Source organism: Scyliorhinus canicula, chromosome 5 (genome assembly GCF_902713615.1).
Source record: "Scyliorhinus canicula chromosome 5, sScyCan1.1, whole genome shotgun sequence".
Lineage (NCBI taxonomy): Eukaryota > Metazoa > Chordata > Chondrichthyes > Carcharhiniformes > Scyliorhinidae > Scyliorhinus > Scyliorhinus canicula.
In genome coordinates, this window is record NC_052150.1 from 117,910,669 (window position 1) to 117,936,472 (window position 25,804).

Here is a 25,804-nt window from a genome sequence, read left to right on the forward strand (position 1 = left end):
TTAATTCACACATTTAGATCATATGGAATTAGAGGTAATTTATTAGCTTGGATAGAAGACTGGTTGATGGACAGAAGACAAAGAGTCAGGGTAAATCGGTCTTTTTCTGGATGGCTGGGTGCCACATGATTCAGTCCTTGGGGCCCAGCTATTTACAATCTATATAAATGACTTGCTTACAGGGATAGAAGGCTCTATAGCCAAATTGCAGACAACACAAAAAATAGATGGGACAGTAAGTTGCAATGGGGATATAAGAACGTTACAAATGGTTACAGATAGGTTAGGAGAGTGGGCCAAAATGTGGTAGATAAAGTTTAATGTGGATACGTGTGATGCATTTTGGTTGAAAAAATGGGACGCCAACTTATTCTCTCAGTGACTTTCCTCACATCCTGCCTCTCCAAAGCCTGCCCAGCATCCACAAAGCACACGTTGGGGGACGTGACAAAAGATTTCCCATTTGCCTGAATGAGTATAACTCCAACACCATTCAAGAAGCTTAACATCATTCAGGAAAAAACAACCTGCTTGATTGGCACTTCATCCACCACCTTGACATTCACATCCTTTACCACCAATCCACAGTTCTAGCAGTGTGCACCATCACCAAAATAAACTTCAGCAAATCACTAAAGCTCCTTCAATATCCCTTCCAAATCCAGGCCCTCTACCATTGGAAAGGCAGCTAGCACAATTATGCACTCCACACACCCCGGACATACTCTCTTCCACTTTCTTCCGTCAGGAAAAAGATACTAAAGTTTGAGGTCACATACCAACCGACTCAAGAACATCTTCTTCTCTACTGCCATCAGACTTTTGAATGGACCTACCTCATATTAAGTTGATCTTTTCTCTACACCTTGCTATAACTGTAACATTATATTCTGCAGTCTCTTCTTTCTTCCCTATTTATGGTATGCACTGTTTGTACAGCATGCAAGAAACAATACTTTTCACTGTATACTAATACATGTGACAATAATAAATCAAATCAAATCAAATCTAGATTAGGGCAGGAGCAGCATACGCATGGGAACACCACTACCTTCAAGATCCCAATCAAAATCACACATATCCTGATTTGGAGCTACATCACATTTTCTTCACTGTAATTGGGACAAGATCCTGGAACTCTCATCCTATTAGTCCTATGGGTCTGCCCACACCACATGGACTGCAGCTGTTGAAGAAGGTGTCTCACCAGCACCTTGTCAAGGACAACTGAGGATGAACAACAAATAATGACCTAGCCAGCAGTGCCCATATCCCACAAAAGAATAAAAAGCGGCAGGTACTAGTAGATTATCAAGATTTCAGTGTAAATGCTGAATTTGCAAAAATATTAATGAAAAAGTTATTACATTTGTGAATGTGCAATAACAAGATATTAAAGAGCTAAACTGAACCACTAATGCCTGAAACATAGGTCGGAATTTTGCAGCCGGGCAAATTTTCCCGTGACAGAGATAGCGAGCTATTGGCTGCGAGAGGGATCTTCTAGTCCCACCAAAGTCAATGGCAGTTTGCATGGCTCACCAACCATGCAACCAGGAACTCACTAATGAAATGTCGACTTCAGCCACCAGAAGATTCCGCCAGCAGTAAGGGCTGGACAATTGTGGTGATAGACTTATAAAAATTTTGATTGGTTTAGGGTTGAAAAAGTATGTACATTTTTTGTTACAAAATCAGTTCACTATTATTAATAACAATGTTAAATACTATGGTAGCAATCATACTTGATCCTGCAAAGTTTAAATACATCAACTTCACACAGTTGCAAGCCCTAAAAATGTAAATTTTATTTTGCAACTCACTCACCGGAGATTCTCTCAGGTAATATGGCAAGATTCCTTCCCCGTGAGGTGCTATTCTTTTAAGGTCTGCTAGTGTGATATATCTATTGGGGGAAACAACACATACATCTTAAGACAACAAATTAGTAGTTTAGCATACACTTACAAATTCAGTCCTGGTCTTTGCATACCAAGAATGCATATCATAAATTTGGGTATATAAGCCCTTGGGTGATCAAGGAAACAATTTAAATAAGAACTGAACACCAGCAGCTTGGCAGATATAAGGTTAATAACAGCAAAAAAGCCTAAAAAATGTAAAGGAAATCAAAATGATTAGAAATGTCAAAAGAAACTTTGAAAAAAGGGATTACACAGGGAATTAGCAAAGGTTTGAAGCACATAGAGGTAAAAGAATAGTAAAGCTATGGGAGCAATTAGAGATGCAAAAGGAAATAGAAGACCAATGAGCACTGGAGTTACCAAATAAGTCCATTGCCTCAGCTTTCACAAAAATATGTGACAACATGAATACAAGGGGTTTTGGGTTTCCGCTAAAGTTATAGCAGATAAAGGTAGAACCCCTGCAGAAATTACTGGTGCACAACTTTAAGATCAACCCCGAAAGGATGAAGAGAGAAGTTAGGATACATTGCCCTAGAAAATCAAACCTTAAAATAGGTCTGTAACCAGGTTATTTACATTTCATAAGTTTTCTGTGGCATTCCCATTGTTGGTAATGACAAATACAAAAAATACTTAAATGATTATCTAACCATCAATAATGAACGCATTTCACAACATTGAACTCAAAGTTTATGTCAGAAACAGAAATGTGACATTACAACTCAATATACTCCAAATAAATATCTCAAGTAATTAACTAATTCAAATAGCCTTTCTGCTCTGAAATGTGGGCACGATCTACCAGCAGCATTTCACCCGAAAGATGACGCGACCAGTACATGCCAAGAGATCTCTCTTCCGGCATTCACCCGGCTCACCACATCTTGCAAGATCTAACATAATCTCGCGACGCGTTGTGATGTGAATCCCACCAATTGTGGACGGATCACGCATGAGCAAATCTGCATATTAGAATGAGACAGCAGGTTTCACTCTAATATGCTCCCTCCCACTATAACCAAGGCATTGGAATCTAACCCCTTCACCTTGGAGAGCTCGGGTGAGTGCCGTTCAGTGCTGGTCCCCCCAAACGGGGACCAGAAGGAATGGCAATGGGGGTCTCCCAGGGAATTGGAGGCCCCCAGGTACTTACCCTCTGGGCACGGTGGCACATGGCACCACTGGTTCCACCCAGGTACATTGGGACTGCCACTGTGGCATTCTACCAGGGTGCCAGCCTGGCACTGCCAAGGTGCCCAGGTGGCACTGCCAGTGTGCCAGGCTAACAATGCCAAGCTGACATTTTTCCCATGACGGGCATCAGGCCCAGGGATGACCTATGCAGGTGCTGAGGGGCACGGGGAAGGGGAGCCTGAGGGCCTCCTTATAGGTGAGTTGGGGTTGTGGGGGTTCAGGGGTCGTGTCGGGGAGAGGGGGCATCGAGAAATTGGGGAGCCATTCTGCACGGAGAAGTTCCAGAGAGTGAAGCTCCTCTGTGCAGAAAATAGACTAAGTGCAGCCTTGTTGTGGAGTTCCCCGATGAAGTCCAGATCTACCCGAATTGGAACAGAGTCCCGTTCGATAGCATGTGGTTTCTCGGGGCCGGGAAACATCTCTGCTAAATACGTTTGTTATGGGACACTGTTCAATTTCGGGTAGATCGCGCCTGTACCACGGCTATATATCATGCACAGTCTGTGCGGTTTAATTAAATTACTTAAACTTTTGGTGATATGCACAAGATTTGGTAGTTATCAGTTGAGGTAGTTGATCATCAAGTACTGTCCATGTCCTGTATATGAACATATTCGAACTGCTAAATATGAATATATTCAAATACTGTACTTTACAGCAACCAACTCACCCACGTTGTTCGAAGATGTCTGATAACTGGAACAAAATATCAATTTCCATAGGTGTCACTTGACCAAGTTCCTGGGCAGCAAGAGTAAATTCCTCTGGATTAAAAAAAAATGTACCATATTGCTTCATTATTTAACATTAGAAAAGGACTATTCTACTTGAAGATGTATCTTCTATTACTAGACATAAGGTATTAATCAAATGTGGATCACTGCAATAAGAGCATGTGAAATTTTCCATGCAGCAGTACCAAAAGTACCAACTAATGAAGTATTTTTGCTGCTGTAAGAACAAGCAGTAAAAGTGATCAGATAAGACTGATTACAATCTCAGTCCAAGCACATAGGGCAGTTTGCTGTCCTGAAATATAAGTTACAGAATACTTAATCTGAACTATAAAGCCATTTCTATAAAATGCCATTTTGGATGTTAGCCTAGTTAGTTTTTTAAATCCCCATGTATTGGACTCTGGCTTGCTTAAACTTGATGTACATGTAAATAAGAGTAAAAAGCAGCAAAGGTATACAGGGAGGACTAGAAAGCTAAAATACAGAAGCCAAAAGATGTGTTGCAGATTGAGCTGGGCCAAGTGACTGATTTTTAAAAACAGCATATGCATACCTATCCCTTACCCTCCCTACCTTTAAACCTGGGAAATATCCGGAGGCATAATCAGAAATCCTTCTAACCTTTACTAACATGCTTATTTATACTGGAGCGAGTTATGGTATGGTAGACTCCCATAATGAGCTCCATGTTGTTCAGGAGAGCGTTAAAACCATTATAGTAGGAGAAGCTGACTTGATGGGTTGGAGTACCTCCTGCTACCTACAAATAATAACGGAAAACAAAAATAGTAAATTTTACTCTTGCAAAGTTATTCATATCTTTTGAATTGGAAATACTTTTGACTAAAACTCCTTACATGCAGCACACAGTTACTTGGGGATAAACAAATCTTAAATGATATAGTTAAGACTGACTCTATCCATCAAAAGCTCTACTATGAAAGTTTCCGCAGCAACTAATTATTGGCAGAACACAAGGCATCTCTTACAAACCTAAAAAATGCATATGTATAATGGGAGTAATTTACAATAGCATAGAGCCTTAATTTATTGGATTTGAAAGCTAATCAGTATGAATTAGGCAACAGAGTTGCAACTCTGCCATGGAAAGTTTTGTGTGCGTGTGGGGGGGGGGGAGAGAGAGAGAAAGAAAGAGAAATGCAACTCCCAGCCATCTGCTTTTGTTCCATGCATAAGGATAGCAATCTTTTTCAGTGTCTGTCTCTGGGAGAGACTATAGGGAACTAAATAGAAGTGGCAGCCTAAAGTGCTTGTCTCATGGCAGTGTCACAGGACTATGGCAAGCTAGGTAGTAAATTAGTAAGCTAAATATTTAAAACGCAAACATCTTTCTTCTCGTAACGAACAAGAAACACATTTTCGTGCATAATCCTGTGTTCTGAGAGTTACCCACATTATCCACTACTCTTATGCATTAACAACTATTATATTCTACTAATAAGTTACTGCACATGTATTGTACACATAGGGAAGAGTTTTGCACTCCCATTTTCGGGGACAGGATCGGCGGTCTAAGCGGGAAATCCTGAGGGAGTCCCAAAAAGTGGGCGGTGTTATGCTTCTTGAAAGAATGCTCGAAGTCGTCTTTAAGTTAAAGGATGGTTTATTGTGCTCCACAATAAGTTACAGAATTGCACTTGAGAATATACTGCTCTTCAATGTTCTGCAACTAGGCCCAAAAGACTTGCAGCCCTGAGCTCAACTTCCACGTCCTGCCTCCTTAACCCTCCGGTCCAAGTGGGCGAGGGCGGGCCTTCGGCGTCCCTCTTATATGTCCCTGAGCTGCCCCCTGGTGGTACTTCCATTTCCCATCAGCCCCTTCTGTACACATTCAAGCGAGGATCACTACATCCCCCTTTTTCACTTTTTTTTGTAGTTGCAGAGCTGTAACTAAACACAAATGTAGACAGTTAGGTTTATATACACACGACAAGGCAGGGCAATGCAATTGTCAGTCCATGTTCACAGGTTCAGACTATTGGGTGCACGTCTGATCCGGGCAGACCTCCTGAGTGGGCATGGAGATCCAGGGTACTCTATGTCCATTTGGACACCTGCTGCTGGAGTTCCAGGATGTTGTATGACAGCGTCCTGTAGATCTAGTGCGTCCTGCAGATCGAGTGTTGGAAATGCCCGTTGACGAGGTGTAACTTTTAGAAGGTCTCGGCGATTTCGTCGAAACATTGTTCCATCGTCAGACTGCACTATGTAGGATCGTGGCGATATTTGGCGGAGGACCAACGCCATTTTGGACCAGCCCCCAGCCGGGTGTCGTAACCTCACCGTATCGTTGATTGCCAACGGTTGCAGTACTTTTGCTTGCTGGTCATAGTGTTGCTTTTGCACTTGACGTTGGTGACGCATTTTATCCAGAACAGGCGAGTGATCGGGATTGGTGAATTGTAGTGCCGGTAACATTGTCCGCACATCTCTGTTGAAGAGCATTTGAGCTGGTGATAGTCCAGAACTCAAAGGTGTAGATCGTTATGACAAGAGGGCCAAGTGTATGTCGGATTTTGAGTCCGCAGCCTTGCTGATGAGTTGTTTGATTATGTGGACACCTTTCTCCACCCTGCCATTTGATTGCGGAAAGTGTGGACTCGACGTTATATGCTTGAACTTGTAGTTCTTGGCGAAGTCCATCCACTCCCAGCTGGCAAAACAAGGACCATTGTCAGACATGACCGTCCGTGGGATGCCGTGCCTGGAGAAAGTTTCTTTGCAGGCCTTGATGACTGATGCCGCTGTGAGATCCGGGAGTTTCATGACTTCCGGAAAGTTGGAGTAGTAGTCGATGAGCAGAACATAGTTGCGGCCCATGGCGTGGAACAAGTCAATGCCCACTTTGTCCCATGGTGACGTGGCCATCTCATGCTGCTGCAGTGGCTCCTTGCATTGTGCCGGTCGATGTCTTTGGCACGTGTCACAAGTGAGCACCATGTTTGTTATGTCCTCGTTAATCCCTGGCCAGTAAACAGATTGTCGTGCTCTCCTTTTGCACTTTTCGGCACCAAGGTGCCCCTCGTGAATCCTGTGGAGGATGTCCGCCCGGAGCGCCATTGGGATGACGATTCTGTCGTTTCGCAGTATAATGCCATCGACCACGGATAGTTCAGTCCTGACGTTTTGGAACTGTGGGCACCGCCCATTTGGCCAGCCATGCTGAAGGTTGTGTATGACTTGAAGGAGGGTGGCGTCCTCCTGTGTTGCCTGACGAATTTGCTGCAGCCTCTCGTCCATTGCCGGGAGTGTCTCCTTGCACCACTGTGCATGAGCTTCCACATCATTGATGGAAGCCAGTGGCGGGTTGTCAGCGTCCATGGCTCGTGATAATGTGTCAGCTATCACAAGGTCCTTGCCAGGGGTGTAGACCAGCGTGAAGTCGTACCTTCGCAACTTCATCATCATGCGTTGTAGGCGCGGTGTCATATCATTTAGGTCTTTGTCGATGATGTTGACCAGCGGCCTATGATCAGTTTCCACGAGAAACGTGGGGAGACCGTACACATAGTGGTGGAATTTGGTCACGCCTGTGATTAGCCCTAGGCATACCTGCACCCTGTGGCGGTCATCGCTCGTGAAGCGTAAGCCACTGGGACCCAGTCCGACTGGTCATTCTGTTGCAGTAGCACAGCACCAATTCCATGTTGACTGGCGTCAGTGGAGATCTTGGTAGGTTTTGCCGGGTCAAAAAATGCGAGCGTTGGAGCTGCCATCAACTGGTGTCTCAGATCATCCCATTCATCTTGGTGATCTTGGGTCCAGGCAAACTCCGTGTCCTTCCTTGTCACGTTCCTCAACGCCGTCGTCCGTGCTGCTAGGTTCAGTATGAATTTACCGAGGAAGTTGATGAATCCCAGGAATCTTAGAACTGCTTTCTTGTCCTGTGGTCTCTGCATGCTCTGAATTGCGGCGATCTTCTCAGCGTCCGGCGTCACCCCATGCTCGGATATTGTGTCACCCAGGAAGGTCAGAGAGGACTGTGCAAAAGTGCACATGGCTTGGTTGAGCTTCAGTCCAAAGTGGTGGATCCGCTTGCTTCACCCTCGCAATATGGTCTTCCTCTGTCGTTGACCATATTATGATATCATCCACATAGACACGGACGCCTTCAATGCCTTCTATCATCTGCTCCATAATTCTGTGAAATATTTCGGATGCAGATATAATGCCAAAGGGCATCCGATTATAACAGTACCTGCCAAACGGCGTGTTGAAGGTGCAGAGCAGGCGGCTGGACTCATCGAGCTGCATTTGCCAGAAACCCTGTGAGGCATCAAGCTTGGTGAAGATGCAAGCTTGTGCCATTTCGCTCGTTATCTCCTCTCGCTTGGGGATAGGGTAGTGTTCCCTGCGAATGTTCTTATTCAAATCATTGGGATCTAAACAGATCCGGAGTTCACCAGACGGCTTCTTAACGCACACCAGCGAGCTGACCCAGTCAGTCAGCTGTGTGACTCGTGAGATGATGCCTTGAGTTTGGAGACGTTGAAGTTCAGCTTTTAGCTTGTCCCGCAATGGAGCCGGCACCCTCCGTGGGGCATGAACGACTGGTATGGCATTCTCGTTGAGCAGGATTTTGTATGTGTAGGGTAGCGTACCCATGCCCGAGAAGACGTCGGGGTACCCGCTGAGTAGCAGCTGTATGTCATCGGCAATACGTGATGATTCAGCCGCGTGCATGAAGATCCTTTGAATTAGCCGCAAATCCTTGCAGGCTTGAGCACCTAGCAGTGAGGATCTTTTTTCATCTACAATTTCAAATCGTAGTCCTGTTGTGACCGTGTTGTTGGCAACTTGTAGGTGGCAGGATGCCTTTGAGGTGATCTGGTTTCCGTTGTAGTCAGTGAGCTTGCATGCGGCAGGTAACATCTCATGTGTCCCTGGGACGGCTGCGAGGTCTTTGCTCGTCATCAAGTTTGCTGAGGCTCCCGTGTCCAGCTTGAACGTGATGGGGAAGTAATTGACTCGCACCGTAGCAGTCCATTCGCTTGCGGAGTTGATGGCATGCACGTGTCGAGGTTTTGTCGTCAGCTCCTGTGGTTCCGCTGTGGCGTTTATAATTCCAATGCTGTACATGTTCTCCCAGGAGTTGAATTCTTCGTGGTCGGAAAAATTGTCTTTGGGTGCCAGAGTGTTCATTACATCAACTGTGCGGACCTTCAGGTTTCCGTGCCGTTGCATTGTTGAGTGATATTTGGCTGTGGACTGACATTGGGAGGCGAAGTGATTCATTTTTGAACACTTTCTGCACCTTTTTCCTTGAGCAGGACATTGCTCTTTTAAATGGGAGGAGCCACAATAATGTCACGTCATGACGTCATGCGTATGTTTGCTATGCATGTGCCAAGTTCCCATGTGGGCTGTCTCCTGTTGACGGTGTTGAAGGTTTGCATGCTGACTAGCTCTCTAAAGCTCAGCTCTGGCCATGGTTTGATGTCAAACTCAAATTTAGCTGTTATTTCACCTTGATCTTTTCACTCATGCCTATTCCTACTTCTGGTTTCAGTGGCTTTTTAGCTATTGGAAGAGTAGTTTCCTTGCAGCATGACGTCAGTCTCTGGACAATTCTACATTCCCCGCCTTCAGTCAGTGTGTTTGTCCACTCAAGGATTATTTTCTATATGCCTGTGCTAGATTTGCTTGATTTCTTGACAAGTCCTTTGGTGATTTTCATTGCTGCCTAAGCCTTTCCATTCGACTGGGGATTGTGCAGAGAAAATGTATAGTGCTGAATTCCCCAATCTTTCAGGAATTGGCTGAATTCTTCACTTGTGAACTCAGGGCCATTGTCACTCATCACAATGTTTGGAATGCTGTATTGACTGAAGTGCTTTCAAGCATTTTACTATTTCTCTTAACGTTGTTGACGTTAGCTGGTCTAATTCCCAGTATTCAGAAAAGTAGTATACAGTGACAAAATAATCCATTCCTGCCAAAGTCAATGGATCAGGCCCAGCATCATCTGTAGTGTCTCCAGGATGCCACGTATCATCAATGGCTCTCTAGCTTGTTTAGCTTGGTGCTCATTACCCGCACTACATTGGCCAACATGGTTTTCAATTTCATTGCTCATATTTGACCGGGAAAGCACATCTCTTGCATTTCTCAGAGTCAATTCAATTTCCTATGGCTTGCCTGGATATGTTTCAGCTTCGCTCACCATTCTTTCGGATTGATGACACTTATTTGCTTTGTACAAGATGCCACTTTGGGCTGTCATACGTCTTAGTATGCCCAATATGCTCTTGTGACCACAGGTCTGTCCCTGATGCCCTCTGACCGTTCTTTCATCACTACTTCTAATGATGCTTATGGAGTTGCATCTTGTTTGGTAGTTCGCTTGATCTGAGCAAGGCACATGGCTGCTAGATTCAATATCTCTGCTGGATTGATGGATTCCCGATCATGTTGAACTGATGCTTCACACTGAATCTGGAATATGTCACATTCTGTTGTAGTCGTCTCAACTTTCTTCATGGGGAGCGCTGCTCTTGACAGCATGTCCGCAATGTGCATCTGTTTTCCCTGCATGTGGATCACGTTGAGATGATGTTTTTATAAACAAAATAACATTCTTTGTCATTGCTTTGAGCAGATAGTAGTGGTTTATGAAAAATGCTTCAAAGGGGCATGTGGTAGACTCCACATTTGCTTTGTTTTTCCCCAAGCAGGTACTGTTGAAAATGCTTGCAAGTAAAAACAATAGCCAAGCAATCTTTCTCAATCTGAGCATAGCATCATTCCACTTGCATTAATATCCTCGATACAAATGAGACTGGTTGTTCCCAGACCCAACTCACTGGCGTCACTCGACCATCATGCTAAATGGGATGGAATTTGAACAGGTCTAGCAACAAGACTGGGAATGCATGGGGCACTCTGGGCCATCTGCAGTAGAAGAATTATACTCAAGCATAGTCTGCAACCTCGTGGCCCGGCATACCCCACACTCAGATCTAAGCTCTGCAGTCCTGCCACATCCAGTCATGAATGATGGTGGACAATTAAACAACTCATTGGAGGAGGAGACTCCACAAATATCCCCATCCTCAATGATGGAGAGGCTCAGCACATCAGTGCAAAAGATAAGGCTGAAGCATTCGCAATAATCTTCAGCCAGAAGTGCGGAGTGGATGATCCATCTCGGCCTCCTTCAGAAGTCCCCAGCAAAGGTTGATGAAGGTAGAACAGTGGAGGCAGTGTACATGGATTTTAGCAAGGCATCTCACAAAGACCCACATGGCAGATTGATCAATAAAGTGAAAGCCAATGGGATACAGGGCAATATGGCAAACTAGATAAAAAAAGTTGGCTTAGTAACAGGAAACAGAGTAATGGTCGATGGCTGCCCTTACGATTGGAAAGTTGTTTCAAGTGGTGTTCCACGGGGCTCAGTGTTAGGACCCTTACGTTTTGTGTTATATATTAACGATTTAGACGTGAATGTGGGAGTATGAATGGGAAATTTGCAGATGACACAAAGTTTGGCCAAGTGGTGGGTAATGTAGAGGATAGCTAACGGGCAAAATTCTCCCATCGGGAGACTAAGTGCCAACGCCGGAGTGAAATTCGGAGTGTTTCACTCCGGTGTCGGAGGCCGCTCCTCGCCCCTTATTCTCCCACCCCCAGAGGGCTAGGAGCCGCGCCGCGTCAATTACGCGCGTCGGGCCTTGGCGCCTCATCAAAGTGGCGCCGCGTAAATTACACGGCCAGCGGCGCGTACATTACGTCACCCGCGCATGCGTAGGTTGGCCGGCGCCAACCTGCGCATGCACGGTTGCCGTCCTCCCCGCGGGCACCCCGCAAGACATGGAGGATTGATCTAGCGGGGCGGTGGAGGAAAAGAGCGCGTCCTTTAGAGACGCAGGCCTGCCGATCGGTGGACACCGATCGCGGGCCAGACCCCTCCTGAGCGCCCCCCTGATGCTCGATTCTCCCCCCCCCCCCCACAGGCCGCACACGCAGCGTTCACACGTTGTTCACGCCGGCAGCGACCAGGTGTGGTTGGCGCCGGCGTGAACCCGTCGGATTGGACAGGCCGCTCGGCCCATCCGGGCCGGAGAATCGCCGCTCGACCGTTAGAAACGGCGAGCGCCGATTCTCCAAGCGGCCTGTCGTGAAACGTGGCATGCCGTTTTGGGGGGGGGGAGAATCGCGTTCGGGTACCAGGGCAGCGTGGCGGGAATCGCCCGGCACTCCTGCGACTCTCCCACCCAGCGTGGGGGTCGGAGAATTGCGCCCACTATCTTCAAAACAAAGTTGGTGGAGTGGGTGATAATGGGCAGATGGAATTTAACACAGACAAGTGAGGTCAATCATGCATTTAGGGAGGTAAACAGTTATAGGAAGTACACAATAAATGGGAAGATACTAACAGGGGTAGACAAAGTGCAAGATCTTGGCATACAGGTACACAGGACACTAAAGGCAGCAGTTTAAGTAGACAAGGTTGTTAAGAAAGCATGTGGAATTCTCCCCTTCATTGGCAGAGGTATAGAATATAAAAGGAAGGATATAATGTTAGAATTGTATAAAAGAGGGCAGCACGGTGGCGCAGTGGGTTAGCACAGCGCCTCACGGCACCGAGGTCCCAAGTTCGATCTCGGCTCTGGGTCACTGTCCGTGTGGAGCTTGCACATTCTCCCCATATTTGCGTGGGTTTCGACCCCACAACCCAAAGATGTGCAGGCTAGGTGGATTGGCCACTCTAAATTGCCCCTTAATTGAAAAAAATGAATTGGGTACTCTAAATTTAAATTTAGAGTATAAAAGAATTGTATAAAAAGCTGGTGAGGCCACAACTGGAATATTGTCTGCAGTTGTGGTCGCAACATGACAGGAAGGACTTTGTTGCTCTAGAGAAAGTGCAGAGGAGGTCTATAAGAATGGTGCCAGGGATAGAAAAGTGTGGCTATGAGGAGAGATTGGATAGGTTGGGGTTATTTTCCTTGGAATAAAAAAGACTGAGGGTGACTTAATTGAGGTATACAAGATTATGAGGGGAAGAGACAGGGTGAATAGGATAAAATTGTTTGCCTTGGTGGAGAATTCTAGAACCAGTGGACATAGATTCAAGGGGCAGGATACTCCCCTACCCGGTGGGACTGGGGGTCCCGGCGTAGGGGAGTGGCGCCAACCACTCTGGCGTCGGGCCTCCCCAAAGTGCGGAATTCTCTGCACCTTTTGGGGCTAGGCCCACGCCGGAGCGGTTGGCAGCATGCTGACTGGCGCCAAAACCGGCACCAGCGGCCTTTGACACCTGCCGTCCAGCGCCGGGGCTGGCCGAAAGGCCTTTGCCGGTTCTGGTCGCAAGGCCTTCGCCGGTTCGCAGCTGCCGCTGACGTCACCACTGGCGCATGCGCACTGGGGGATTCTCTTCCGCCTCCGCCATGGTGGAGGCAGTGGCGGCGGCAGAAGAAAAAGAGTTCCCCCACGGTGGCCAGGCCCGCGATCGGGGCCCACCAATCGGCGGGCGGGCCAGTGTCGCGGGGGCACCCCGGGGTCCGATCGCCCCGCGACCCCCCCCCCCCCAGGGGCCCGCTCACACCGTCGATCCTGCCGCCACCAGAGGTGGTTGAAACCACGGCGGCGGGAGAGGCTTCCCAGCGGCGGGACTTCGGCCCATCGCGGTGCGGAGAATCGTCGCAGGGGGCTCGCCGATCAGTGTGGGGTGATTCCCGCCCCCGCCAATTCCCGGGTGGCGGAGAATTTCTGCCACGGCGGGGGCGGGATTTTCGGCGGCCCCGGGTGATTCTCCGACCCTGCGTGGTGTCGGAGAAGGTAAGTGGCAAAAGGCTCAGAGGGATCATTAGGGGGAAACTTTTTTACGCAGAGGTTAGTGGGATTCTGGAATTTGCTGCCCAAGTTGGTGGGGGAGACAGAGACCCTAAACTCTTAAAAGGTTCCTGCATCTGCACCTTAAGTGCCTTAGCTACAGGGCTATGGACCGGGTGCAGGAAGCACCTGATTGTCCTTTGGGCTGGCATGGACAAGATGGGCCGAATGACCTCCTTCTGTGCTGTACCATTTCTATAATTCCAGCACCATAGATGTTAATCTTCAATCAATTCGATTCATTCCACTTGGTATGAAGAAATGGCTGAACGCACTAAATATTGATGGGCCATGGCATTATTCTGGCAACAGTACTGAAGACTTGTGCTCCAGAACCTGCCATCTAACAATATAGAACTATAACTGTTCTAGTACAATTATAACACTGGCATCTACCCAATAATGTGGAAAATTACCCAGGGTATTGAAGGGGGTGTCCAGAGATGAGACCTCTTAAAACTGAATAGCTAGGATACTAGAATAGTTCTACATCAGTTAATTTATTAAGGATTGAGATTAATCATAGAAAGTATACCCAGTAATCATTAGTAACTATTAAACCTGGATTTCTAGGACATAACAGTAATAAGCATTTAAACCCTTGCTACAGTCAACTCAGTAAACAGTTTTTATCGGTGCTCCCAATATCCTGTCTCAAACAATCCACGGTGTGAAGGGGAAACCAGCTTTGGCATCCCGCCCTGGATGAACAACGAGGTGGACATAAACTAACGTCAATATGTAGGATGGGAAAAACAATTTTAAAATGGACACAAGATCCTGGTAAACACCAGCGGACAGGATGAGGTTAAATCATGAGCTGATTACAAGTCATCATTTTGTTTAAAGTAAATTTTACTGGATATATTTTACTGGATAATATAGAAGTGACAGCTCCAAGGATTTGATCAAGTCCAACTGGGGTGGGCTATTGATTTATGGAAAATGCTATAATTAGTGTGTTTTATCAGTGTTAGCCAGATTGATCGTGGCATTTATCCAGATCTTTCTCCATGTACATGAATCGAGCTCGGAATAATAAAGCTGTCTTAACCAGGTTGATGTGTCTGCTGAGCTGTGTATTAAGTTAAGCCATAACTATGAGGGAGGAACCCCACGTAAAAGCTAGCTCAATACTCAGGCCTTGGAAAGCTCCGACAGGTATGTCCTGCACACATGAAACAGGAGAATCCAACCCAGCCAATTACTGTCCCATCAGTCCACTCGCGATAATCAACGTTATCAAGCAGCATTTGCTTAGCAATAACCTGCTCACTGATCAGTTTGTGTTCCATCAGGGTCTCTCAGCTCCTGACCTCATTACAGCCTTGGTTCAAAAATGGACAAAAGAGCTGAATTCCAGAGGTGAGGTGAGAGTGACTGCCCTTGACATCAAGGCAGCATTTGACCAAGTATAGCATAATTGATCCCCATCAAAACTGGAGTCAATTGGAATCAGGGGGGAAACTTTCCACTGGTTGGGGTCATACCTGGCACAAAGGAAGATGGTTCTGGTGGTTGATGGTCAATTATCTCAATTCCAGGACATCATTGCAGGAGTTTCTCAGGGTAGTGTTCTAGGCCCAACCATCTTCAGCTTTTTGATCAATGACCTTCCTTCCATCATAAGGACAAAAGTGGGAATGTTCGCTGATGATTGCACCATATTTAGCACCATCCTCGACTCCGCAGATACTGAAGCAGTCCATGAAGGCAGCACAAAAACACAGTGGTTAAAACAGTTGCTTCACAGCTCTAGGATCCCAGGCTCCATTCCAGGTTTGGGTCACTGTCTGTGCTGAGTCTGCACGTTCTCTCCGTGTCTGTGTGGGGGTTTCCCCCGATCCTCTGGTTTCCTCACACAGTCCAAAGATGGGCAGGTTAGGTGGATAGGCCATGCTAAATTGCCCTTAGTGTACAAAAAATGTTAGGCGGGGTTACGGGGATAGGGCGAAGGTGTGGGGATAGGATGGAGGTATGGGCTTGGGTAGGGTGCTCTTCCTAAGGGCCGTGCAGACTCAATGGGCCGAATTGCCTCCTTCTGCACTCCTGATTCTATGATTCTATGAGCAAATGCAACAAGAAATAGATGCTATCCAGACTTGAGCTGACAAGTGTCAAGTAATATTTACACCACTCATGTGCCAGGCAATGATCATCTCCAACAAGAGAGAATTTAACCATCGCCCCTTGACATTCAATGGCATTAACATCAATAAATCCCCTGCTAGCAACATCCTGGAGGTTACCATTGACCAGAAACTAACTGGACTAGCCAGATTAATACTGTGGCTGCAAGAGTCGGGCCAAAGCTAGAATTCCAGCGGCGACTATTTCACCTCCTGAAACCCAAAGCATATCCACCATCCATAAGGAAAGTCTGGAGTGTGATGGAATACCTTCAACTTGCCTTGGTAAGTGCAGCTCCAACAACACTCAAGAAGCTCAACACCGTGGGGCAGCACGGTGTCACAGTGGTTAGCATTGTTGCCTACGGCGCTGAGGACCCGGGTTCGGATCCCGGCCCTGGGTCACTGTCCGTGTGGAGTTTGCACATTCTTCCCGTGTCTGCGTGGGTTTCGCCCCCACAACCCAAAAGATGTGCAGGATAGGTGGATTGGCCACACTAAATTGCCCCTTAATTGGAAAAAATAATTGGGTACTCTAAATTTTAAAAAAAAAGCTCAAAACCATCCAGGATAAAGCAGCCTGCTTGATTGGTACTCCCTCCATAAACATTCATTCCCTCCAACACCAACGAACAGTAGAAGCAGTGTGTACCATCTACAAGATGCACTGCAGGAACTCACTAAAGTTCCTGAGGCAGCAACTTCCAAACCCATGAGCAGTACCATCTGGCAGGACAAGAGCAGCAGATACCTGAGAGCACCATCACCTGGAAGTTCCCCTCCCAGTCACTCACCATCCTGACTTGAAAATGTATTACCATTCCCTCATGGTCACTAGGTCAAAATCCTGGAACTCTGTCCCTAATAGCACAGTGGGTGTAACTACACCTGGCAGCTCACCACTATCTTCTGAAGGGCAACTAGGGATGGGCAATAAATAGTGGCCTAGCCAGCAAAGCCCACACCCCGCAAATGAATGTTTAAAAAATACAAAATGATGCTGCTTCTTGCACTTAAAACATTGCTTTCTATGTTCATCAGTTAAATTTAGAGAGGTATGTGGTAGTATGACTAGGGGTATTACGGTACCTGGGAGTGTGAGCTGCCATTGGTGCAGAGGGCTCGGTGCCCATTGGCCCAGGTATTGTGTGCCTCTTATCCCTATTGGCTAAGAGGAAGGTAGCTCCGCCTACGAGGCGGGGTATAAGAACCCGTGTTCCCCTGCAGCCAGGCCATTTCCTGTACGTCTGCGGCCGGGCTCACGTCTTGCTAATTAAAGCCTTTCATTTCGGACTTCACCTACGTTTCGTGTCCATTGATTGTGCATCAATTTAATTAGCAAGATTTTAAAGGATGGAGCTCCGCATCAAGCCGCAGTGTCTTCGACTCAGCCCTCACGCAGCGAATGCAACAGCCGCATTTAAGCATTGGCTGGCTTGCTTCAAGTTACCTGAGCACAGCGGAAAACGTCCCGACGAGGGAGCAGAAACTGCACATCCTCCACTCGTGCGTCGGCACCGCTGTGTACACGCTCATAGAGGACACGACAGACTACGACGCGGCTATGGACTTGAAAGGATATTTCATACGGCCGGTGAACCAAGTCTACGCTCGGCACTTACTAGCCATGAGGCAGCAGATACCTGGTGAGTCACTGGACAATTTTTACCGTGCCCTCCTTGTGCTGGGGAGGAACTGCGGCTGCCCACAGGTGTCTGCTGCGGAGCATACCGAACTCCTGATTCGACATGCCTTTGTTGCAGGTATGCAGTCCTCGCAGATCCGCCAAAGACTGTTGGAGAGAAAAACTTTAAGCCTCATGGAGGCACGGGCCCTCGCCTCCTCCCTAGAGGTGGCGAACCGTAACGCTCGCTCGCACACCCCATGACCGCGCGGCGGCCCCCAGTGCAGAGTGGAAATCGGACCCTCTATCCCCCACGGACTCGGACCCCCCCAGCCTGTGCCACAGGGCGACCCGAAAAACCCGTGGTGCCCCGCTGCTATTTCTGCGGGCAGGTGAAGCACCCCTGTCAGCGCTGCCTGGCCCGTTCCGCAACCTGCAAGGGCTGCGGGAAGAAGGGCCATTTTGTGGCCGCTTGCCAAGCTAAGGCGGTCGCTGCGGTCCCAAGCAGCGACCGAGGGACTCCCCCCCTCGCTCCCTTCAGGGGCCCCGTGCGGCCCGCAGACCTTGCTGCCCCCACCGCCACGTGCGATCCCCGGGCACCGCCATTTTACGCCCCCGACGCCATCTGCGACCCCTGGGCGCCGCCATTTTGGACCCCTGACTCCACATGTGGGGAACTGGCGCCTCCATTTTGTCCACCCCCCACCATGTGTGGCTGATGGGTGCCGCCATCTTGGATCGGCACCGAGGATCCCGCGGGTGACTACTCCCTGCCTGATGATGACTCTGAATATCTGCCACGATTCACCTCAATCACACTGGACCAGTCTCGGCCTCGTATCCTCTCCACAGCGACCACGAAGATTCTGCTCAACGGCCACGAGACAAAGTGCCTGCTGGACTCTGGGAGCACTGAGAGTTTTGTCCACCCCGCCATGGTAAGACGCTGCGCTCTCCCTGTCTACCCGGTTAAGCAAAAAATCGCCCTGGCCTCCAGTTCTCACTCGGTACAGATCACAGGGTGCTGCATAGCGGACCTCACAGTCCAGCAGAGGGAGTTTACAAACTACAAGCTATTCGTCCTCCCTCACCTCTGCACGGCAGCACTCCAGGGGTTAGACTTCCAGTGTAACCTCCAGAGCCTAACATTCAAATTCGGCGGCCCTATGCCCCCCCTCACTGTCTGCAGCATCGCGACCCTCAAGGTCAAACCCCCGTCCTTGTTTGCAAACCTCACCCCGGATTGCAAGCCCGTCACCACTAGGAGCAGACGGTACAGTGCCCAGGACTGGACCTTCATCAGGTCCGTGGTCCAGCGGCCTCTGAAGGAAGGGGTCATCGAGGCTAGCAACAGCCCCTGGCGAGCACAAGTGCTGGTGGTAAAGACCGGGGAGAAGAATAGGATGGTCATAGACTACAGTCAGACCATCAACAGGTTTACGCAGCTGGACGCGTACCCTCTCCCACGTGTCTCCGACCTGGTCAACAGGATCGCGCAGTACAAGGTCTTCTCCACGGTGGACCTCACGTCCGCCTACCATCAGCTCCCCATCCACGCGAGTGACTGCAAGTACACTGCGTTCGAAGCAGATGGCGGCTCTACCACTTTTTAAGGGTTCCCTTCAGTGTCACAAACGGGGTCTCGGTCTTCCAACGAGAGATGGACCGAATGGTCGACCAATACGGTTTACGGGCAACCTTCCCGTATCTCGATAATGTCACCATCTGTGGCCACGATCAGCAGGACCACGACACCAACCTCCGAAAATTGCTCCGAACCGCAAAACTCCTGCACCTGACCTACAACAAGGACAAATGCGTGTTCAGCACCGACCGTCTAGCCATCCTTGGCTACATAGTGCGTAATGGAGTGATAGGCCCCGACCAGGAACGCATGCGCCCCCTGATGGCGCTCCCGTGCTGTCTGGGTTTCTTTTCATATTACACCCAGTGGGTCCCCAATTACGCAGACAAAGCCCGTCCCCTTATCCAATCAGCCATGTTCCCCCTGTCGATGGAGGCCCGCCTGGCCTTTAGCCGCATCAAAGCAGATATTGCAACGGCCACGATGCGAGCTATCGATGAGTCCCTCCCCTTCCAGGTCGAGAGCGACACGTCTGATGTAGCTCTGGCGGCCACCCTCAACCAAGCGGGCAGACCCGTGGCCTTCTTTTCCCGTAAGCTTCACGTTTCCAAAATCTACCACTCCTCGGTCGAGAAGGAAGCACAGGCCATAGTAGAAGCTGTGCGACACTGGAGGCACTATCTGGCCGGCAGGAGGTTCACCCTCCTCACAGACCAACGGTCAGTGGCCTTCATGTTCGACAACCCACAGAGGGGCAAGATAAAGAACGACAAGATTTTGTGGTGGAGGATCGAACTGTCCACCTACAACTACGACATCTTGTATCATCCTGGGAAGCTTAACGAGCCTCCCGATGCCTTGTCCCGCGGCACCTGTGCCAACGCAGGTGGCGGACCCCTGCCACCCGGGGGTCACCCGCTTCTTTCACTTTGTAAAGACCCGCAACCTGCCCTACTCCATCGAGGAGGTCAGGACAGTGACCAGGAACTGCCACATCTGCGCGGAGTGCAAGCCGCACTTCTACCGCCCCGAACAAGCACATCTGATTAAGGCTTCCCATCCCTTTGAACGCCTTAGCATGGATTTCAACGGTCCCCTCCCCTGTACCAACCGCAACACGTACTTCCTCAACGTGATTGACGAGTACTCCCGCTTCCCGTTCGCCATCCCCTGCCCCGACATGACCACACCCACCATCATTAAAGCCCTCCACACCATTTTCTCCCTGTTCGGATTCCCCGCTTACATTCATAGCGATAGGGGGTCCTCCTTTATGAGTGACGAGCTGCGTCAATTCCTGCTCAGCAGGGGCATCGCCTCCAGCAGGACGACCAGTTACAACCCCAGGGTAGCGGACAGGTCGAGAGGGAGAGCGGTATGGTCTGGAAGACCGTCCTCCTGGCCCTACGGTCCAGAAATCTCCCAGTCTCCCGCTGGCAAGAGGTCCTCCCAGACGCCCTCCATTCAATCCGGTCACTTCTTTGTACATCCACTAATCAAACGCCTCACGAACGCCTTCTTGTTTTTCCCAGGAAGTCTTCCTCAGGGACCCTGCTCCCGACCTGGCTGGCTATACTCGGGCCCATCCTGCTCCGGAAACACGTGCGGGTGCACAAGTCGGACCCGTTGGTCAAGAGGGTCCAGCTGCTCCACGCGAACCCGCAGTACGGGGGTCTCCCTACGGGACCTGGCACCCGCCAGATCCCGGCCACACCCCCTGGCGCCAGCCCCCCCAACCCCAACTGCCCCCGGCAGGCACCCACCCCCTGCCCCACCAACACCCTTACACGCGCTGCCTAGTGGACAGAGCGACCCTCCCCCGGCCTGGCCCTTGCTAGCTCTGACTAGGGGTACGGACGCAGCCGCAAGGACCGGATCATCGCTCCCGGAGTCACGGACGACCACCACTCCAACGTCTCCAGCACAGCTCCGCAGGTCGCACAGGACGTCCAAGGCACCCGATCGGCTGATCGAGTCTATGTGAACTGTTGATGGACTCTTGTTTTTGCTTGTTCTCTCGTTTTTTTTTGTTCTCAAAACTGTATATAGTTACTGTGTCTTGACTCGACTCTGTAAATAGTTGCGGGCCAGTGGGCAGCCACCATTGAAGAGGTACGATCCAACATCACTAGTCATGCTACCAGTCTCTTATATACTCGCACGGGACACCCCCCTCCCCATGTCCGCATTCCCCGTACACCGCCCCCCCCGGTTCCTTTCTCAACAAGGGGTGAATGTGGTAGTATGACTATAGGTATTACGGTACCTGGGAGTGTGAGCTGCCATCGGTGCAGAGGGCTAGCTGCCCATTGGCCCAGGCATCGTGTGCCTCTTATCCCTATTGGCTAAGAGGAAGGTAGCTCCGCCTACGAGACGGGGTATAAGAACCCGTGTTCCCCTGCAGCCAGGCCATTTCCTGTACGTCTGCTGCCGGGCTCACTTCTTGCTAATTAAAGCCTTTTGTTTCGGACTTCACCTACGTTTCGTGTCCATTGATTGTGCATCAAGGTATACACAGTGTATCTATCCCTCCTCAGTCGCGTTAGGAGTGTGACTATTCTACTAAGTTCAGGCTTGTTAATGAAGTCTGCTGCAATCTCATGGTTTTGCTGTTGGAAGTGGAAGCACCACCAGTTTTGCCAGGTAACACCATACAATCTCAGTGGAGTTGGGATGGAAAAAAATACTGCAGCCATTTTTACTCACCCAGTATTTACTTTCACCCTTTGTCCATTTTCCTTTGTCCCCTTCAGCAGATTTTATTTTGTAGATTTGAATGTTTCTGTTCCTGGATTCTCAGTGTCATCCCTGCTTCATTTCCTGGGTTCAAAAATCTATTTTTTCTCCACTTTTGTACAGCACTTTTCGTGGACATGGACAGCAGTCTTTTTAATTTTGTTTCTGTGAGAGGCTTTATTGAACTGAATAGAAATGGCAGCCTACATTGCTTGCCTCATGGTAGAGCCACGTGAATTTGTCAAGCTAGAGAATACACTTAGTAAGATTGCATTTTCAAAACCCACCAGCTTTGTGCCCAAACCACAATTAGTCAAGATTTGAAATTTACCAGGGATTTAACCTCAGCCACTCCACTGACACACCAGGCCCACCTGATGCTGGCTAAGCAGATCTCTTCCCTCCATCACAAGGGTTATTTATTATGCAAATCAGGATCACACAGCAGTTGTTCTTAAAAGTGCTCAAAAACGACCACACTATGTCATAATTATATTGTTGTGCAGCTAGAGGAAACAGGAGTGCGTACTGGCTCCAATAAACTACGGCGAGCTGCTGCAGGCCCAGGCTCAACGCCTTCAGTGCTGCCTCATAGATCATACAATTTACAGTGCAGCAGGAAGCCATTCGGTCCAAGGAGTCTGCACCGCCCTTAGAAAGAGCACTCTACTCAAGCCCACACCTCCATCCCGACCCTGTAACCCAGTAACCCCTCCTAACCTTTTTGACAGCAAGGGCAATTTAGCACAGCGAATCACCAAACCTGCACATCTTTGAACTGTGGGAGGAAACCAATGCAGACACAGGGAGAACATGCAAACTCCGCACAGACATTGACCCAAGCCGAGAAACGAACCTGGGACCCATGAGCTGTGAAGCTACTATGCTACCATTCCACTCTTCCCGTAGACCCTCCTGTTGGCCAGGTCAGCATTAGAGATGGCTAGAACTTATTGGGTTCAACTGATGCACTGCATCAGGATGGGTATTTTGTTTCTGCATCTCACTGCTTCCATTGAAATGAGGCCTAATGCCAACATTAACATAATGTGGAGATGCCGGCGTAGGACTGGAGTGAGCACAGTAAGAAGTCTTACAACACCAGGCTAAGGTCCAACAGGTTTGTTTCGAATCACTAGCTTTCGGAGCACTGCTCCTTCCTCATATGAAGGAGCAGTGCTCCGAAAGCTAGTGATTTGAAACAAACCTGTTGGACTTTAACCTGGTGTTGTAAGACTTCTTACTGAACTTTAACATACTGAACAACTCCTATTCACATACTGAGCAACTCACTGATTTGCTGCTCATATTGAGAGCAAAGTGAATATCTCCCCCTTGATCACGTGAGGGGCCCTTCAAAGACCATTTTTTGTGGAAGTAATTTCATTGAATAATCCTACATTCTTATAAAACATTGGGATCACATAACAAAGGCCATCATTGTTGAAAATATGATCATTTAGTAAAATTTGATATGAATGCAGTTTTACATATTTAAACTGGTTTCAGCATTCCACAGAACCTACGTGTTCAGTATAATTATGCAACTTACTGTTACTAAAGATTGTTCCACAAATTGGGTTAGCATGTGTGGGCGAACAGTGACCATAATCTCTTTGAAATCAATGACTGAAATGCTGCCGCTCTTATCTTTATCACTCTGCATAAAAGCCTGTCGTGCATGTTCCTGCTGTAACTCCTGCAAATTCAAAAAATACATTTGAGTCAAAATGTTTTAAAATGTTGCTGTTTATTTCCATTTTATGTATCAAGTGAGATACAGGATGGAAATACAATCAACTCTCTCATCAAAATTAGACCAAACCACAGTAATATTTGGCAAAATCATACCACAGTATTGACAATTTCCAGGATTTTCAGATGACAACACCCTCGTGTCTGTTCGGCCAATGTTTTAAAATTCATCGCTCACATTCTGTGCAAGTATTTTAGATCACATTGAACAATAAAGCAATTCATGTTTGCGGTTTAAGCAATATCAACTACTCTAGTGCAGCTCCAGTCATAACGTTAGTGAGTTGATTGATAGTTTCTTCAGTGATCCAAACTGCAAACTCCCACATTCTACTGATTGTTCCCATCAGATGTTCTGGTCAACCTCTCTTTGGATTATATGGTATAGTGTATTTAAATTCTCTCCATATTGTAACAGTAAAATGGCAGTCAAATAAGAGGTACAAGATGCTATAGGACACAAACCAATGAGCAGTAGATATATTATATAAGCAACATACTCTTCATAATTTAATAATCATTCAAATGTTGTCCTTGACATGGAATTATGAGGGTTTGGAACAATTAAATCTTCAGCAATAGATAAACTTACTTGAGGATGAGATATGAAGATGAGGAGCGGGATTCTCCGTTGGCTGACGCCAAAATCGCGAAACGTGATTGGGTGGAGAATACGTTCCGACCCAAAATCTCAGCCGGCACCGTTTTCATGCCAAATCACAATTCTCCTTTACATCGACAGTGCTGTCAATACGGTCTGGAATGCACGTACAGTAAACACCATTTGCATATAATTAGGGAGCCTGACCCGGTATTCTCTGGGGCCTCTGCGATGCTCCTCCTCCGATGGGCCGAGTTCCCAACGGAGGAGGAGTTCACTTGTGCTTTCAAAAATCGTGAAACCAGCGCCATGGCTGAGGGAGAGGTGTTAGATTATAGAGAAGCACAACCTTGGGGGGAGGCATGCAGGAGCAGAGCCTGCAGTGCCAACTGGGGTCACCATGTAGCCCATTGGACCTGGTTGGGCACAGGGGGTAGGCATCATGCTAACATGTCGGACTTTCACCCCCTGCAAACAATGGATATTGGAATGGTGGCCTTCCTGCAAGTCAACACAGCCTTAGGGTATGCCCTGCGACTGTACGAGGAGCAGCTCAAGGAGGAGGAAGCTGCTTGATGAGACCATCAATTCACGCGACACGTGGTTAGAAGCGAACAGTGGTTTTAATCGTCTTACAACAGAGCCTGCCTGTGATGAGATGAACTCTAGATGAACTGGCAGGCAGTCTCACAACAGCAACCTTTATACTTCCGGTTAGGGGGAGGAGCCATGGGCGGAGCCAAGGGTGGAGCCCAGTACAAGCTCCTCATCTCCTCCTATGGGTAGAGCCGCGCAACTACACATGATCTAGTACAAGGTACAGGCTCAATACATGTTGTACAATACAGTGTGGATTATTAGTGTTTATGATTCACCACACTGCTGCAGCTTCATGCAGTACAGGAAGAGGAGGTAGCTGCCCAGGATGGAGAACCGGTTGCCCAACAGGCTGAGGAGGAGATGCAAAGGCGGAACCGCATGATGCCTCGTGTGTACCGCCAGTGCCTGTCGGACTAGGCAGTTCAGGTGCCTGGACCTGTCCGGAGGCGCCCTCCAATATGATGCTGAGAGGGTTGCCCGCATTGTGGCAGCCTGCTGTGACCTCCACAACAATTGTGCAGCAGAGGGACAATGTGCTGGAGGAGGAGGAACGCCAGGCCTCGTCCGATGAGGAGGGTGTGGAGGAGGTGGAGGATAGGCAGGTCTTGGAGCCCAGGCAGGCACCGGAGGCTGCATGACGTGTCCACCAGAGCGAAAGCACGCAGGATGTTCTGATCGCTTCCAGGGTCACCAACTGGGGGGCGGGGAAGAGAGAGAGAGAGACTGGCCAGGGACACCGCATCCACCATGACGCGCCCCCTCCCCCCTCCCACTCCTTGCCCTGCAACCCTCTCTGTGATACATACCTGCCACACTACGGGGTGGGGGCCTTGGATTCACAGTAATACCGGGTCTGGTCCATGGGATGAAGGATGAAAGCCCACTCTAAACGAGCTCTGGTGCTCTGCACCATTTGACAACGTCTGACTCCTGCCCATGGTAGCACTTTCCACCATCCACCGGGTTATCCCTGCATGCAGGCCATTCCATCATAGGCCCATTGGATCTCTGGGGTGAAAGTGTTAGGGACGTTTGGTGGGCACGGTCGGGGGGAGCC

General features: G+C 48.6%; 1 protein-coding gene across 6 annotated transcripts in view; it reads right to left on the reverse strand.

Moving 5' to 3' along the window:
• Positions 1-25,804, reverse strand: part of LOC119966204 (calcium-binding mitochondrial carrier protein Aralar2) — a 413,059-nt gene that overhangs the window by 192,314 nt on the left and 194,941 nt on the right. For 5 of the 6 annotated variants that reach the window (XM_038797535.1, XM_038797537.1, XM_038797536.1 and 2 more), the window contains 4 exons: positions 23,344-23,490; positions 4,481-4,619; positions 3,793-3,886; positions 1,828-1,906 (listed from right to left, as the gene is read on the reverse strand). In XM_038797535.1, the coding sequence (XP_038653463.1) occupies positions 1,828-1,906; positions 3,793-3,886; positions 4,481-4,619; positions 23,344-23,490 (459 nt within the window). The remainder of the gene's footprint in view (positions 1-1,827; positions 1,907-3,792; positions 3,887-4,480; positions 4,620-23,343; positions 23,491-25,804) is intronic. The other variant, XM_038797538.1, reaches the window with a different exon arrangement.